General features: G+C 44.8%; 1 protein-coding gene across 5 annotated transcripts in view; it reads left to right on the top strand.

Annotated features, from left to right (window-relative positions):
- The window catches only part of DDX4 (DEAD-box helicase 4), a 366,926-nt gene that overhangs the window by 86,094 nt on the left and 263,506 nt on the right, over positions 1-17,326 (top strand). For 3 of the 5 annotated variants that reach the window (XM_088469405.1, XM_088469408.1, XM_088469404.1), the window contains exons 4-10: positions 13,286-13,345; positions 13,921-13,953; positions 14,392-14,424; positions 14,643-14,675; positions 15,210-15,242; positions 15,875-15,907; positions 16,375-16,407. In XM_088469405.1, coding sequence (XP_088325531.1) covers positions 13,286-13,345; positions 13,921-13,953; positions 14,392-14,424; positions 14,643-14,675; positions 15,210-15,242; positions 15,875-15,907; positions 16,375-16,407 — 258 coding nt within the window. The remainder of the gene's footprint in view (positions 1-13,285; positions 13,346-13,920; positions 13,954-14,391; positions 14,425-14,642; positions 14,676-15,209; positions 15,243-15,874; positions 15,908-16,374; positions 16,408-17,326) is intronic. The other 2 variants (XM_088469409.1, XM_088469406.1) reach the window with 1 other exon arrangement.

The following is a 17,326-nucleotide window of genomic DNA, read 5'->3' as shown; positions in this document are numbered from 1 at the left end:
CGGAGTCCCTCCATAGACACTCCGTTGCTGTTGCCTCAAGTTCCTTGCCTTTACCCGGACCTGGGTCGTCTGTCTTTTGACGCGTGGCTCTTGAGACATCCCTCCTGAGGTCCAAGGGTTTTTCTGGCTCTGTGGTTAACAGCATGCTCAGAGCAAGAAAACCTGTCTGCCAAGATTTACCAAAGGGTGTAGCATACCTACTTTGTATGGTGTTGTCTCAGAGGTTTACGACCATAAGTGTTCAGGTTATCTAGAGTTTTGGCTTTCCAGCAGGCAGGCATGTCTCTGCCCTTTCAGTGTGGTTTCAGCGTAGGATCGCTCCTCTTCCTGATATCTGCACTTTCCTGCAGCGGGTCCTTCGCATTCAGCCTTCCTTCGTCCCTCCTATGGCGCCTTGGGGTTTGGCTGTTGTCCTTAGGGCCCGCCATTTGAACCCCTGGACTCAGTAGTTCTCAAATGGCTCACAGTGAAGACTGTTTTTCTTCTGGCTATTGCGTCTGCCAGAAGAGTGTCAGATTTGGGGGCTCTAAGTAATGTGACCGCGGGGGAGGTTGTTTGCCCAGGGGGAAGCTGCACAGCAATGTTGCTGCAGAGCGGTGGTTTGCTTTGGGGGTACCCCCTCAGTAGTGTGTCTGTGGGGGATGGTTGCCTGGAGGGTAGGTGCTCAGGAATGTGGCCCCGTGGGAGCTGTGGAGAGCAGTGAGGGTGCCTCCATTTTTCTATATCCATTCAACTGCTTACATTTTGTGGACTAGTATAGTGTGTATAACAATTGCATAACACACAGCTGTGCTCCTCCCTCACTCCAGTAATTTTTTTGGGAGGACGGCGGTCTGGCTTCTACACTTTCATTCTGGCTCCTAGATTTTAGAATAATTTGTCAAGACCTGGGCTAGATGGCTTCGCATGACTATGAGGCTTACACTCATGAGGGCCTTCCAGTGCCGCCCTCTGTTACTGCTCATTCTACTGCCTGTGGGTCCTTCGTGGGCAGCTTGCCGTGGCGCCTTGGCTTTTCAGCTTTGTAAGGCGGCCACGTGGTGTTCTGTCTAGACTTTTTTGCGTTATTATGCTTTTGATACCTTTTGCCTCTCAGGATGCTTCCTTCGGGCGGCGGATTCTCCCCTCTGCACAGGAGCGTCCCCACCCTTGAAGGTACTGCTTTGGGACATCCCCAAGGTCACCCTGTGGACCTTGAAGTAGAAAATGAGAGAATGTAGTTTGCCCAAGTAGACACTGGAAAAAAGAAAAATTAGAGATATGTTAAGAACTTTTGTTATCTCTTTCTACGAAGTCCATAGGGTTCACAGAGCACCCACCCTGACGCACTTGTTCTTCAGATGGGCTTCGCTCTGGTCAGTCTCCTTCTGTGTGAGAATGTGATTCTTGTGTGTTCCAGACTTTCTGCTCTCTTCTTATCCTCCTCAGACCTTTGGCTTTCTATGAAACTGAGGTGCCTCTGGCCCGGGGGCGGGGTATAGAGGCCAAGTGCATCCTGGGAGAAAAATTACTTCGTACGGTGCCCGGATGATGCTGCATCACCTATACATCCCCCTCCCCACCCACCAAGGTCACCCTGTGGACCTTATGGACATCGTAGAAAGAGATAACAAAGTTAAGTTCTTACCATATCGCATCTTTTGCATTACCCTGCTTGGCTTTTGATTTTAATTTTTTTGTAAAAAGAATTGCCTGTATAGTTAAAGAAACAGATTTTAATGGAACATGTATAAGATCACAAAGACAATCACTCTCTGCATTCGAAGTATTGTAACGGGTCAAACTCAATGGAAGGGGTGCAAATATAGGGGACTTGTGACCTGATTTGCCAAAGTTTCAGTTTCAGCAACTGATTTTCTTAAATGTGTTGATAGGAATTTTTTCAGTCTTTATTATAAGGATGTATAAGTATGAGATTAAAAGCCATCTTAAATAGTTTTTAACTTTTTTTTTTTTTTTTTTATATTCTCATACATAGTAGCAGATGTTTTGGCGAAGTTGGGTGATGCACTTGGTCTAAGATGTTTAATGATAAAGCAGATAATCTTTAAACAGAATAAAGCTTTGTAAATGTAAAATAACTGAATATATGGGAAACTGTCCCAATATCACATGCTCCTGATTGTGTAGGCTTTTTTCTTCACCTATGCATAGGGGACACAGGGACTACGCTGGGTATAGGCTGGCAGGTGGAATCTGTGCACCAAACCGTTGATTACTTACAGATGTGCAGCCCAGTCTTCTCCCCCTCTTTACCCCACCCCCGGCAGGCCAGGCAAGTTTGGTGCCACAGGAGCATGCACCTCTATTAGTGGGGCTGCTGAGGCAGCCTCATATTTCTTTGTATTTTTTTTTGAGCAGGCAGCGCCAGGTGTCTCTGCGGCGCTGGCGAGCAGGTTGGTTACTTCAGCCAGGTCCTCTCTGCACACGGACGAACCCAGCTGCAGCCAGACACCTGGGGCAGCACAAGGTAAGGACGGCTCCCTGCATGCAGGGAGCCGCATCAAGCAAGGCTGTCACCGCCGGTGTGGAGACCACCGGCGGTGCTGACAGTGGGAACCCCCGGGAAGGCTGCACCCCTGCTAGACCACCAGGCACTTGGGCAGTGGGTGGTCTATAGTGCTGGCGGATCACCAAAGAATTAGCGAACGCCAGCGGAACTGTAGGCGACCGTTGCCAGGGGGCATCTGTCAGCAGGAGGAGATAGGCTCTCCTAGTTAGCCCCTCCCCCAGCCCTTAGTGTGATCCCTCACGGAGTAATACCGCTACAGGATTACTCCTCTACCTCTCTCCTACTTCAAGCAGATGTTCAGCAGCCATTTCAGTGAGGTGCTGGCTACAGTTATGGTGCGTACACACTACACGATATGCTCCCTGAGCGATATCGTGTAGTGTGTCCCCGGCAGGCTGTGCTCAATGTCGTTCATGACATTGAGCACAGGCGCTGAACGATATCATTAACGATATCGTTCAGCGCCAGGCTCTCTCCCCCATTCCCCAACATGCAGCAACCTGACGAGGTCGTCAGATTGTGCTGCATGTTCAGGCGATGGACAATGTCGGAAACGACCAGCGGGAGTGTGCATCGCTGGTCGTTTCCGACATGTTGTGCACGATTACTGAGCGATTGTACGATTACGATGTTGTAATCGTGCAGTCGCTCAGTAATATCGCCCAGTGTGTACCCACCATTAGTCTAAGAGGTTTGGCTCCTGTCTCCCTGTATACTTTCCCTCAGGTTAGGTTATACAGTCAAGCTCCATCCAGCTGAATGGGGTTGGATTGGTGAGCATGATTTGCCTATTATTGCATTGATTATGACTGTGTGCTTGTTATTTTTCACTATTGTCTGTCTACTTTTCTTGATATAGCTGTGAAAGGGGTTAACTTCCCCTCTATTAAGCTCCACTTTCTACTGCAGGGTCCATAGGGCTCCACAGGAGACCTTGGTGTATAGGTTGATGACGTCAGTCGTCGAGATCCTCAATAGTTAAATTTGTGCTCCCAGGATGCATCGGGTTCCTCTCCTATACTCCGCCCCCAGGCCAAAGCACCTCAGTTTCATAGGTGCTTGGCACGGAGTCGGGTCACTTCAAGAGGGGCTGGGTTGACAGCCCAGAAAATAGTTTTTTACTGCAAGAGTGGTCAGCATGGCCCATGCTGCCACTCCGACACCACGTTGGCGCCGAGACGCTGGCACTGTGCTAGGGATTGCGGCAAGTGTCTGTGGGTTTTGGCTAGCAAAAGCCCCCAGAAGCCCAGGACTGTGGCCGTACGTCACGGGGGACATTCAGGTAAGCATCGGGCGTCTGCGGCGGGTGCCCGCTGATATCGCAGTTCATTTACTTACCATGGCTGGGGGGTCCCTGGGAAGAGGCTGCCTGCCGTGCCTGCGCTGTCACTAGACCACCAAGGATAGGGGGTCACCGCGTGCGGAAGTTGTGGCAACCCAGGGGTTATAATAGCATGCCAGGGGAGCAGACCTTTCCTGTATGGCACAGCCGGCCCCTCCCCCGCTGCACTGCACGCCTCCACAGTGATTTGGCGGTTGCAGGCAGCTCTCCTCCCTGTGAGTCCTCCAGCGGCCATTTTAGTGTGCATAAAATACTAGCCTCACAGGGAGCTGCGGAGCCTGGGTCCCACTACATACCCCTGCTCCAAGCAGGTCGGTGTATGTAGCACTATTCCTACTAAACACATGGTCTAGTTAGTTGATAATAGTGCAGTATAGTGCAGGTTTTCTTGGCATTGTATGTGTTGCTAGCGCTGTATGACTGTACAACTCTTTCTGTCAGCCATTTTAGCTATTCCTGTTATTTCTCTTTCTCTAGCCCTTGTGGTGACATTGCTGCTGAGGGATCAAATTAGTTCACAGTGGTGAAAGGCGGAGCCTAAGCTGAGCTGAGGAGTTTGACACATACATTCATTATGTCTGGCAGTGATTCTGCTCAGGCTGATATCCCCCTTACACAGTCCTGCAACAGGTGCTTTGCTGGACAGAAGGAGGGAGAGATTATTGTGGGAGGATTGTGTACCCTGTGTGTACCAGAAATGCAGGATTACCTGCTGGGCCCAGCTCTTCTCAAGAGCCGCCCTGGGCTTGTTTTGCACAAGCACTAACTACCCTGATGGGTCGGCTTGCTGCCCCTCCAGGCCAGCTATGGCTATATGATGGGTGGACAGGGCCATGGAACATTGGGCAAATGCCTTGGAAGCGTCCTTGACTGTAGAGGCTACCAGTAAATAAATTGAACTGGTAGCTTACCTCAGAGACTCTGCTACATATGTGAATGAGGCTGCTTTGGATGTTAGTCTCCTAACATCTCGCATTTCATCGGCTGCAGTATCAACTAGACGCTCTTTGGTTGCGATCTTGGAGAGCGGATGCTGATTCCAAGAAAGGGTTAGAAGGTTTACCCTTTAGTGGCCAGGTCTTATTTGGGCCAGATTTGGACAAAATCGTGGACACTCTGGCTGCTGCCAAGTCTGCCTGTTTACCTTCGGCCCCAATGCAATCAGGATCTGGAACTCAGTCCTTTTGGATTTTCCATCCTCCGGGTAAGGTCAAGGTTCAGTCCTTTCCCAGACCGTCAGGAGCTAAGAAGGTCACAAAGCCCAAGAAGCAGGCTTGGAGTACCAGGCGTCCAGCTGCGAAGCCCGACACTAAACTCTCAGCCTGACGGGGCTGGCCTCTCCTTGGGGTGACCCCAAGGTGGGAGGCTGACTTCTTCAACAGACACTTGGGTAAGGGAAGTGGTCTCAAGGGTATGCCCTTTCCTTCCAATTCAGACCTCATCAATTCTTCCCTACGGGACTTCAGATGGATCAGGAAAAGGCATTGCAGAAAGTTATACGATCTATGCTCCTACAGGGAGTTATAGTTCCTGTAGCTACTCCCCAAAGGGGAATGGGCTATTATTCCACTCTTTTTGGTTCCAAAACCGAATGGTGCATACAGGCCTGTCCTAAACCTCAAGTCCCTAAACAAGTTTCTCCGAGTGCCTCGGTTCATAATAGAAACCCTGCGGTCAATTATACTGGCTATGGAACCTGGGGATTTTATGGTGTGTCTGGACATTCAGGATGCCTACCTGCATGTCCCGATAGCTTCGGCTCACCAGAGGTACCTCAGGTTCGCAGTGTTGCAACAACACTTCCAGTTTCAGGCCCTGCCGTTTGGACTATCCATGGCACCAAAGGTGTTCACCAAACTTATGGCAGTGATGGCGGCCCAACTGCTGCTGCTGGGGGGGCTGCAGTCTGTTGCCCTACCTGGACGACCTACTATTGCTAGCCAGGTTTCTGGAATTACTACTTCAGCATCTACAGCTGACAATAACAGTGCTACAAAGCCACGATTGGTTGATCAACTGGAAGAAGTCCTCGCTGACACCCTCAGAGAGGATGCTACATCTTAGGGCATTGTTGGATTCTCAACAACAGAGGATTTTCTTGACCAGGGACAAGATAACCACGCTGCAGCAGCGGGTTTGCAGCTGCCTGCACAGTTGCCGGGTGTCGATTCACTCGGCAATGCAGTTACTGGGCTCCATGATGTTGACCTTCGACATGGTGGAGTATGGCCAGTTCCATTCCCGGCCTCTACAGACTCTGATCCTGTGGGGGGCTCTGCCAGTAGACGCTCTGTTGGTCAAATGGGCCTTCCAGTTCGCGTACCTGTTTCCTCCATTCTCCCTTCTGCCTTGGGTGATTCGGAAGTTCAAGCAAGGAGGAGGTATGCTACTGCTGGTAGCTCCAGCGTGGCCCAGACGTCACTGGTACGCAGGTCTTCGAAGTCTATCCATTGACACTCCGATGCTGTTGCCTCTACCCGGACCTGATTTGTCAGTCTTTGATGGCGTGGCTCTTGAGACTGCCCTCTTGATTTCCAAGAGGGCAGTTTTTCCAGCTCTGTGGTGAAACACCATGCTCAGAGCTTGCAAGCCTGCCTCTGCGAGAATTTATCAGTGTGTGGCACACCTTCTTTGGTGTCACCCCAGAGGTTATAATCCTCAGACATTTGGATTATCCAGGATTTTGGCATTCCTACAGGTGGGCTTAGATCACGGTCTTTGCCTTGCTTCTCTGAAGGTGCAGGTTTCTGCCCTGTCAGTAATCTTTCACCGTAGGATTGCTACTCTTACGGATGTACACACCTTTTATGCAAGGTGTGCTTCGCATCCAACCTCCCTTTATCCCACTGGTGGCTCCTTGGGATTTGACTGTGGTCCTTAGGGCTCTACAAGGACCGCCATTTGAACCACTGGGCTCAGTGGATTTAAAATGGCTCAAAATTAAAACTGTTTCTACTAGCCATTGCTTCGGCCAGAAGGGTGTCAGATTTGGGGGCTCTTTCATGTCGGCCTCCCTTTCTGATTTTTCATAGGGACAGGGCGGTTCTTCGTGCTCGCCCTGGTTTCCTACCTAAGGTGGTCTTCCACATTAATGAGGAAATTGTAGTACCAGCTTTTAACTCCCCAGACCTTTCAGCTGGTGAGGTTTCTTTGGATGTGGTACGTGCTCTACAAACTTATGTGGACCTTACCAACTCATTTCGGAAGTCGGACTCGTTGTTTGTCTTTTTTGGTTTCCGAAAGAAAGGATGGCCTGCCACTAAGCAGACTTTGGCAGGCTGGATTCGCTTGGCAATTTCAGAGGCTTACCTTCATGAGGGCCTTCCTGTACCGTCCTCTGTTAAGGCTCATTCTACTCGGTCTGTGGGTCCTTCGTGTGCAGCTCGTCATGGCGCCTCTGCTGTTCAGCTGTGCAAGTCGGCCACGCGGTCTACTGTCCATACTTTCTTAAGGTATTATGCATTTGATATCTTTACCTCTCAGGATGCGTCCTTCGGGCGGCGGATTCTCCTTTCTGCACAGGAGCATCCCCACCCTTAAGGAGACTGCTTTGGGACATCCCCAAGGTCCCCTGTGGAGCCCTATGGACCCTGCAGTAGAAAATAAGAGATATGGTTAAGACCTTACCTTTGTTATCTCTATTTCTTCGAAGTCCATACGGTTCCACAGGACTTCCGCCCTGTCACACTTGTGCTGCAGATGGGCTGTGTTCTGGTCATCTGTTTTATGTCTCCTGTATGTGAGAATGTGATAATTAAGTGTTGGCTTGTTACGAAACTGAGGTACCTTGGCCTGGGGGCGGGGTATAGGAGAGGAGCCCGGTGCTTCCTGGGAGCACAAATGTAACTATTGAGGTGCTCGACGACTGACGTCATCAACCTATACCCCAAGGTCTCCTGTGGACCCATATGGACTTCGTAGAAATAGAGATAACAAAGGTAAGGTCTTACCATATCTCTTATTTTCTGTTAAATTTGTGTGGCCCCTACTTACAGTGCACTGTTCCCTATTGCGCACCCCTGTTATATAACGGTGTGTGGAACTTTTCTTGGAACACTAACATGTCTTCCAAGAACAAAGCGCCCAATGAGCAGGAGGCTTTGCTGCGTACATGTAGAACTTGTTCTGCTGGTCTTTCCTCACAGGATGTGGTTCAGGATGGTATCCGGTGTTGCTCAGGCATGCAGCGAGACGTCCCATCTGCTGCTTCCAGCCAGGAACAGACATGGGCGGCCAACTTGTCGCTGTTGGTGGATTGCCTTACAGCTCCTGTCCTTCCTACTTTGGAGTTCCATGCCACCCCTATTATGCAGCCTCAATTGCAGCTGCCTGCCCTGGAACCCCCATGTATGACCACCTTCTCACAATCATTGCAGGGTTTAGCACAGGTGTCTGTCTCCTTTCAGCAAATGGACCGTACTTCCAGATGCAGACCGTCCAGACGTGAGAGCTCTGTCCACCAGACCGTTGAGGTTTCTTATTCGGCACTCTCCTCAGACCAAGAGGAGGATTTTTCCGGTATCTCTGAGGATGAGACCTCGTCTGTTCAGGTAGCTTCTCTCAAGGATCCGACTGACAGGAAGTTAAAAATTTTCCTTAAGGGAATTTATACACATGCAGGTACTATTGCACGTCCGGCCATGGCACCTGCATAGGTGCCGATTAGCCCTTGGTTGGATACCCTGGAGGAGGGCCTTACGTCGGGGGGGCCCCATGGCGACCAGCTATTTCCTGTGCATATATAGCGGGCTGCTTCCTATTTGGATGAAGCAGCATCTTAACTTCCAAGATGTCGTCATCTTCTTCCTGTGTCTGCAAGAAGGGCCTTCTGGCTGCGTTCCTGTTGCGCTGACTCAGTTTCTAAAGCGGCCCTTCCTTATTCCGGTGACGCTCTATTTATAGCAGAATAGTATAAAGTAGTTGCCACAGTGGCTGCTTCCAAGACTGTGTTTCTGCCTTTGGCAGTAGCCCCTAGAGCTTGAGCGTACTCAATTCACCCACAAGGGAAGGCATGGGGCAGTCTTTTTCTAGGTCCCCGAATTTTTCAGCTAAGATTTCAAAACCCAAAAGCAAGCAGTCCTGGCCTAACAGACGCCCGTCTGCCAAACCAGTCAACAAGCCCACCTATTAACGTGGCGGGCCTCTCCCTGGGTGACCTCAGTGTGGGAGGCTGGCTTCTGCTTTTCTCCAACGTCTAGATGACCACGTCAGACACCTTGGTTGGCGGCGTGGTCTCGTAGGGATACGTTCTGACTTTGGAGTTGTACACAGACATGTTTTTTTACCACAAGCATTCCAAGAGATCCCGCAAAAGCGCAGCGGGGGTCAATTCAGAAGCCAAACCGCTCCTTCCGCCCAATTCTCAACCTCAAATACCTCAAGTATATGCGGGTCCCCTTAGTTCCGTATGTAGTCTTTGCGCTCCATCATTTTGGTCCTGGAGCCGGGGGATTTCATGGCGGCTTTTAGACATCCAGGATTCTTTTCTACATGTGCCTATCCGACTCTGTCACCAGCATTTCCTCCGGTTTGCAGTCAATGAAGAGCACTACCAGTTTCGGGCCTTGTCCTTTGGTCTTTCCACGGCTCCCCGGGTGTTTATGAAGGTCATGGCAGCTCACTTGCGGATCAAGGGTATCAGAATTCTCCCTTACCCGGACGACCTATTTATCCTAACCAGATCTCCAGATCAATGTCCTCGAATTTCGAGGTGTTTTCAGGACTCTGTCAGGGTCAGTCATTCGCACCATGTCCAATGCGTGGAAACTTTCCGGCAAGTTCTCATCGGAATTGGTGCTGTTCTCCTGGTGTTCTTACAGAGGTTTTAACCCCCAGAACCTTCCGGCTTTCCCGAGTCGTCTAGTTTTTACAGTGCGGCCTAGATTTGGGTCTTCGTCTGTCTTCCTTTAAAAGTACAGACTTGATACCCATCTTTACTTAAAAATAAAAAACACTTCCCTTGGGCTGGTACACTGAAAAATTGGGTCAATGATATCCCTTCCCTGGAGACTTCTGAAGTGTTGATACAGCATTGTTCCACTTCTTTGAAATACTTACACTCAATGGATCTACTGGAGGTTCACCTAAAAGTTGTTCACAGAGCATGTCTCGCAAGCACAGAGAAAACACATGGTCCCGGGTGAATCTGGTTACTGTCCAAAATGTGGTGCGATAAATGCTTCATTCTTCCACAATTTCTGGGAATGCGTCAAAATAAGGTGTGTTTGGGATAAAGTAGTAGCATTTCTAAACCAAGTCTTTTCTATCAATCTGATCAAACGTCCTATTCCCTGTCTGTTTCTAAATTTTTCACATTGGAACTTAGGTTTTAGAAACATAGTTCCGGCACTCTGTTTTAACGGTGGCTCAAAAGCTGATTTTGATGCACTGGATCAAAAAAAACCCTCCTTTACTCGCTGAGGTTAAGGCTGTAGTGCTAGAACTGATCTATTATGATCGCCAGACTGCATTGCTGGAGATTGAGGTGGAGCATTTCAATAAAAAGTGGGAAACCTGTATTGTTAAGTTACTCTACTGTTCAACAACAGATCCAGAAGATGTTTGCATCCGCCACTTGGTACCGTCTTAGACAGTTCTCATGATTATTTATGCTTCAGTTTGCTGTACATTTTATTTTTTTCTCTTTTTAAGCGCCTTATTACATTAGACATCTAGTTAATGGAAAACATATGCTTTAAGCTAAGACCCTTTGTCTTGTCTCCCCTCTTCCCTCTTTATTGCCTACATCTGTTTCTTTTATTTTTTATTATTTTTTGAGGGTGTTGCTGGTATTGGTTTGTTATACGGGTCATTAAAACTTGTGTTTCATATATACAGTATTGCTTCCGCATATCATAATCCTGTGTTATGCTTCAGCCCATGCTACTGCAGGATCACCATAGTATTTTCTTGTTGTGACTTCTGCCTTATGGACCACGAAGACTTTTTTTTACTGATACATGAATGTGCCATGCGGAGTACTTTTGCCATTTAGCTGCTTCTTGAGTCATCCTTATGTTTGTACACTGTATTCTTGCATTGTTTACCTGTTGATGACAAATTGTATGGTCCCAATGTCAATACTTTCTATTTTGTACTATTGAAAAATTTATAAAATGCTTTTACAGAAAAAAGTATAGGCTTGGCCCGTTCTGTTCTCTTTCACAGACAGATTGCCTTGATGCCGGATGTTCATACCTTCTTTTAGGGTGTTCTCCACGTGCAGCCTCTGTTTGTTCCTCCGGTGGCTCCGTGGGACGAGCCTTTGGATTTGGTGGGCCTTCGTTGGCTGACAGACTATTTTACTCCTGGCTATTGCTTTGGCTAAGAGTGTCAGACTTGGGCGTACTGTCGTATCGCTTTCCTTTTCTGGTCTTTCACTCGGACCGGGACGTTCTTCGGAGTAGACTAGGTTACCTTCTGAAAGTGGTTTCTAGATTCCACCTCAATCAGGAGATTGGTACTGGCCTTTCAGTCTCTGGAGAATTCGGCATTTAAGGCCTCTTTGAATGTTGTAAGGGCCCTCCGCATCTGTCGATTGTGCCAGGGATATCCGGAAGTTGGATTCCCTATTCATTCTCTGGATTCCACAAGCGAGGTTGGCCAGCTACGAAACAGACCTTAATCCATCCGGCACGCGTATGTAGCGGTGAAACTTCTGGTCCAGCCGTGGTGACTGCTCATTCCACAAGGTCGGTTGGTACCTCTTGGGCAGCTGGTCGTAGTTCTTCTGTGAAGCAGTTTTGCAAGGCGGCCAATTGGTATTCTGTTAACATGTTTATCCACTTTTATGTGTTTGATACCTTCGCCTCCACGGATGCGGTCTTTGGGCGACGGGTACTCAGGGCAGCTCATGAGCATCCCCAACCTTAGGAGGATTGCTTTGGGACTATCCCCAGCATAGTCCCTGTGTCCCCTATGGATAGGTGAATAAGAAAAGGAGATTCGTTATACCTGGTTAAGTCCTTAACTTCAAACACGGTGCCCACCCTAACACACATGACTGGCAGGGTTTTTTCCTCGTTTTCTGGTTTCCCTGTGTCTTCGGTTGTTTCTCTGTGTGTTTTCCTTCTCCTTCTTCCAGTTCCTGCCTTGCTAACTTGACTGGTCTTGGGGCAAGTAATGGGGGGAGGAGCCTGAGCTTGGACATCTCTGAAGAAATTGACTATTTGGTTCCCAAACTCCACCTGCCAGCTTATACCCAGTGTAGTCCCTATGTCCTCTATGGAGTTCGAAGAAAAGGACTTAACAGGTAAAATAAGTCTCCCCTTTTATTGAAAGAGATGAGTGTTGTGAATAACGAAATTCTTAGCTTTGATTATACAGCTTGTATTGTGCTTTTACAAGGTAGGGATATTAGTAGCAGAACCATGGCAATGCTTGATAGGAAATTTCTCATAGCACAGTGGTTTACACTCGTTTCTCTTTTAACGTCAGAGGCTATAAGTGAACATTTGCCAATGCTGTGTGTTCCGGTGATAAGTTTCTAAAAGGTTAAGTGCCGAATTTCAGTATGCCAGATTGTCCATCTACAGTCAGGTGCATATATATTGGGACATTGACAGAATTTTCATATTTTGGCCTCTATTCACCACCACAAAAGCTTTGAAATGAAACAAACAAGATGTGCTTTAACTGCAGACTTTCAGATTTAATTTGAGGGTAATTACAACCAAATCAGGTGAACGGTGTAGGAATTACAACGGTTTCTATATGTGCCTCCCACTTTTTAGTCGGGATAAAGCATTCTGGAAGCCGGCGGTCGGCATTTAGACCGTCTGGTTCCAGACCACATCCCGATATGTTAAGTGACCTGGTAAACCAGTTCTGAGTCTGCTATAGTCATCTTGTTACAGTGTGTGACTGACTTGAATAGGAATTTTTTTTATATATATATATATATATATATATATATATATATATATATATATATAATTTTTTTTATATTAATTAGTCTACAAATGGTGATCTTAAAAATACACATTCTTTAACCTTATTGAATCAGACTTTTATAGGGGATGAGAGATTTAGATATGCACACATACTTTGCTATTACTGAATTAGTTTAAAATGTTTTAATATAGCTCGTTTCAGGTAACAAAAAAAAAATTAAATGTTTTTTTTTTTTAAATATATTTAGTGTTTTATTGTAAAGGTGTAATATGAACATTTGTCATGATAAACTGCAAACAAACTGCCACTACTTATTGCGATTATTTTAAATATAACCACTAATTATGCTTCAAGTCTGTGGCTCGTTCATATCCAAAATATGAGTTTTGTATAGTGTTATCTTGTATGCAATCTCTCGTTAATTTTTCTATTAGTGAAATACATGTTATAAATGTCTTGTTTCTGTTTCATGAGGTATAAAATAAAGTAAATGTAGACATTTCATATTCCCACCATAGAACTGTTTTTCTCAATTTTAGCCAACAGTGATTTCAATCAAAACTTTGGATCCGTGGAAAGATGTTTTGGAAGCCAAAGAGGTAATTGATTTTACTCAGAAAGTTAAAAGTAATAGTAGTGAGCTCTCCAAAGAAATTATTGCACTGCATGTGATAGGTCCCAGGTCTGCAGCAGTCATTGCTAGATCACTTCACTGTTCCATAGTATGAGCCATCCAAGACACCAAACACTTACATTTCTTAAATACATGGGGGGTCAAACAAAATTATCTGCTGTAGAGCAAAGCTTATTGGTTATGTGCAGTTCTGTGGTACTAGAACTAGTACACTGTTAGTCTTAGTTTCACGGTATATGCTTTTTCAAACTGCATCACCACCATCTTGACTTTTTCCATAAAAATAATCATTAGGAATTTGAGGTGAATTATAAACTTTAAGAATTGCAGCAACTTCAATAACGCTTAAAATCTTTTTAAGAAAAGTTATGGAAATTATTATCCACTCAAATTGTGTGTTTTTTTTATTTATTTTGGGGGAGGTGTTGATGTCATGCCTGTATTACCCCGATGTATAAAATACATTCCTACATTACAAAGTGTGTTGGGGGAGTATGCTTTATGTGCAAATATTGAATTTAATTTCCACAATTTTTTAAGGGAATAGATCTGACTGGGGCAATTTCGACAGAGGTGAGTTTACATCAGTGTTGACATATAATTTGACAGGCAAAATATGAGTGAATTGTTGCTCTTGAGATTTGTACCTGCTGCAACTCAAAGCTTAAAGATATCCCACTACAATATCGTATTAAAAATGTCCTGGATATTGAACGTTGCTATGCACATACTCATTTCAGATTTCCTAACCAATATCTACCCAGAGTAGCACTCAACCCACTGTTTTAGTTAGACTGGATAGAATGGTTTAAGTAACAATGTTTTTCTGTTTTTTTTTTTTTTTAATCACCCAATTTGAAAATATTACCCCCAAGCCTCCCCCCTCCCCCCCAGTTTGCGTGCACGTTTTATATAAAAAAAAAAAAACGACGTTTTTTCCTAAGTTACTTATTTTTGGAGAGAGGTTTTAATTTGTTTACAAAACGTTGAATTTTACCTTTGTTCTTTAAGGAAATAAATCTGATGGGGGCAGTTTCGACAGAGGTGAGTTTATACGATGTAAAATAGATGTATTTATGATGTATGTTTCAATTATGGTTTAAATAGCATTTATTATGTTTTGTAGCCAACCAACTTGAAAATATTACCCCCAACTTCCCACCACCAGTTTGTGCACACGTTTATATAGTAAAAAATATATATATTTTTTTCTTGTGGGTTTTTTGTTTACAAAATATTAAGTTTGCCTTTTGTTCTTTAAGGAAATAGATCTGATGGGGGTAGTTTCGACAGAGGTGAGTTTTTATGATATAAAAGGTGTATTTATAATGTAAAATTTCCAATTAGTCTAAAGAATGGGTGAATTGTGGGGTTATTAATGAATTCCGCAATTATGTATCCATATCGCTGGGAATTTTTTCATTTTTAAAATTCTGCAGGCACTGTAGTTTCTGCATAATTATCTGTATAAAACAGCTTGATGCAAAACCTGCTAAAATTCATAGCAAACTTTGGATTTTGTGTTTTGAAAATTTGTAGGCACTCTATACATACTGATTTAATTTTTCTGAACCAGTTTCTGCCCAAATTATTTATCAACCCCCACATTTGTAATCTGTGTAGATCATTTTACATCAATTTAGCTTGGGTACATTTTTACTATTTTTTAATTAGAAATTCTCACCAACTTGTAGATTTTACCATCTATGCCTTCCCCACCAATTTGCGCACACCCCTTTATAAAACAAATTTTTGCTTTGTTTTTCTTGTCCTCTGTTGTTTTATTTGGGGGGTTAAAAAATGTTGAATTTATTTATAAATTTTTTAAGGAAACAGAACTGATGGGGGCAGTTTCGACAGAGGTGAGTTGGCATCAGTATTTATGAAATAGAAATTGCTGCAAGTTTTTTTTTTTTTTTTTTAACGTATGGGTTTAATTGTTGGGTTACTAATAGTAACCAAAGAAATGCACCTGCTGTATTGTAATTGAAACTTTAAATTTTGTTAAATTTTTTTGAAAATTGTAGGTACTCTAAACATACTGATTTGAGATTTCCTGACCTGTAACTACCCAAAATAGAGATCAACCCCCACTATTTTAATCCCTAAGTATATAAAATGGCATTTTGGGAAAAAATCAATTATCATACATTCAGTGTGTCTGTAGGCTGCACTTAACGTGGATTTCTATTCACCTCCTCGCTTGAACAATGACCTGCGGCAAGTTGGCTTATCTCCCCATATTGCCACCGCTGCAAATACTTTAACCCATATCCCCGGGTACTTTTTCCGGAATCTGAGTTATCGTGCGTAAGCCGAAGATTCTCACCCTGTGATTTTTTTTTTTTATGATTGCTTTAGAAAAGTTACACCCCCTTATAATCTATCTCCACAAATCTAGAGGAATGCCTAGCTTCATATATCCACGTTAAGGTGTTTTTTTTTTTCATTACATACCAATGTCTGATATTATGTTCTACCTTTTTTTTTTAAGGTAACAGATCAGATGGGGGCAGTTTTGACAGAGGTAAATTTGCATCAGTATTATTGACACACAGCTTGATCGAATTAGGAACGAAAAGGCGAGTTGCTTTTGTAACTGTGTACAATCCCCCCCCCCCCTTCCCCATAAAGCTGCGAGCAAAAATTTGCGTGACAGGTGGTACCGTAAGTGGCACTCAAGCTGCAAGCCCTTCGCACCTAATTTGGTCGAGCCATAATTTTCTGTAAGTTTAAAGTATGGGTTAATGGATTCCGAAAAATTGCACAGCTAAAATGTAATAAAATCCTATTTAAATTTTTTTTCTTTTCAATTAAAGGTTACTCTGCATATACCAATTTGTCTTTGCTAATATCTACCATAAGTAGAAATCAATCTGCTGTTTTAGTTCATTTAATCCGCCATTTGTCACACCCCTTTTGTATATCAAATTTATGTTTTTGTTTTTGGAAATAGTTTGCAAAAGTTGAATTTCATTTCTGTCATTGTTTTAGGGAAAAGATCTGACAGGGGCAGTTTCGGCAGAGGTGAGTTAAGATTGTCTTAATGTTGTGACTTATTTTTAATTGAGAAATCTTTATTGATTTTTTTTTTTTCAATTAACAGAAAAAGAAACAATACTAATTAACAAAACTAATACAGAAAAAAAACATCTCAAGGTGCTATACAATAAGAGTATGAAGTTAGTATAACAAACTGGCACGAATATTAAGTATACACAAGACATTGTAAATACATGAAAATACATGTTTATGAATAACAAAAAGTAATGGAGAAGTCAGGGAGCACAGGCATCAGGAGGTACAGTACAGCAATATTGTCATGGGGAGCACTATTAATAATAAAGTTATTGGTAGAGCAGTAGTGAACAAGTATAGCAGGGTGTGAAGGCTTTACTGAAAAAAACTGAGCACACTATAAACATACTTTAGAAATCAGTGACCCTGCGAAATAGGAGAAGAAATGGACTCCATAGTGAAATCCCTGTTTGGCATATGGGTACTGCATCCATCTAGACCAGTGTTTCCAAAACTGATTCCTCAGGGAGCATTAACAGCCCATGTTTCTTCTTCGGGTTACATAGGGTCCACAGAAATTATCTTCTAGCATGTTTTGTTTGGTGCGCAGAATCAGTGTACCTTGGAACAGGGGACTGCTTGGGCAGTCCCGTTTTTTTTTCATTTTTAATGAGTAAGCAGCGCTAGGTGTCCGGATGGACGCCCGTGCTGCTGCTCCATCTACTCCCACTGGCGCCGCAAAACCAGTGAGGGAACTGGAGATTTTGGCGTGCGCCAGCGGAGTTTGAATAGACACTGAGCCTAGGATGCAGCCGGAGACACGGGGATACAGGTAAGGTGGTTCCCCACTTGGGGGGGCAACCACGTGGCAGTCCGTACCTCCGGCAGTGGAGACCTGCCGGAGGCTGCTGTTGTCCCTGAGGACTGC

The sequence above is a fragment of the Taudactylus pleione genome, unplaced genomic scaffold, assembly GCF_031769625.1.
Source record: "Taudactylus pleione unplaced genomic scaffold, aTauple2 ptg000092l, whole genome shotgun sequence".
Taxonomy (NCBI): domain Eukaryota; kingdom Metazoa; phylum Chordata; class Amphibia; order Anura; family Myobatrachidae; genus Taudactylus; species Taudactylus pleione.
The sequence above is the reverse complement of the archived record's forward strand: the minus strand, read 5'-3'. Positions and strand labels throughout refer to the sequence as shown.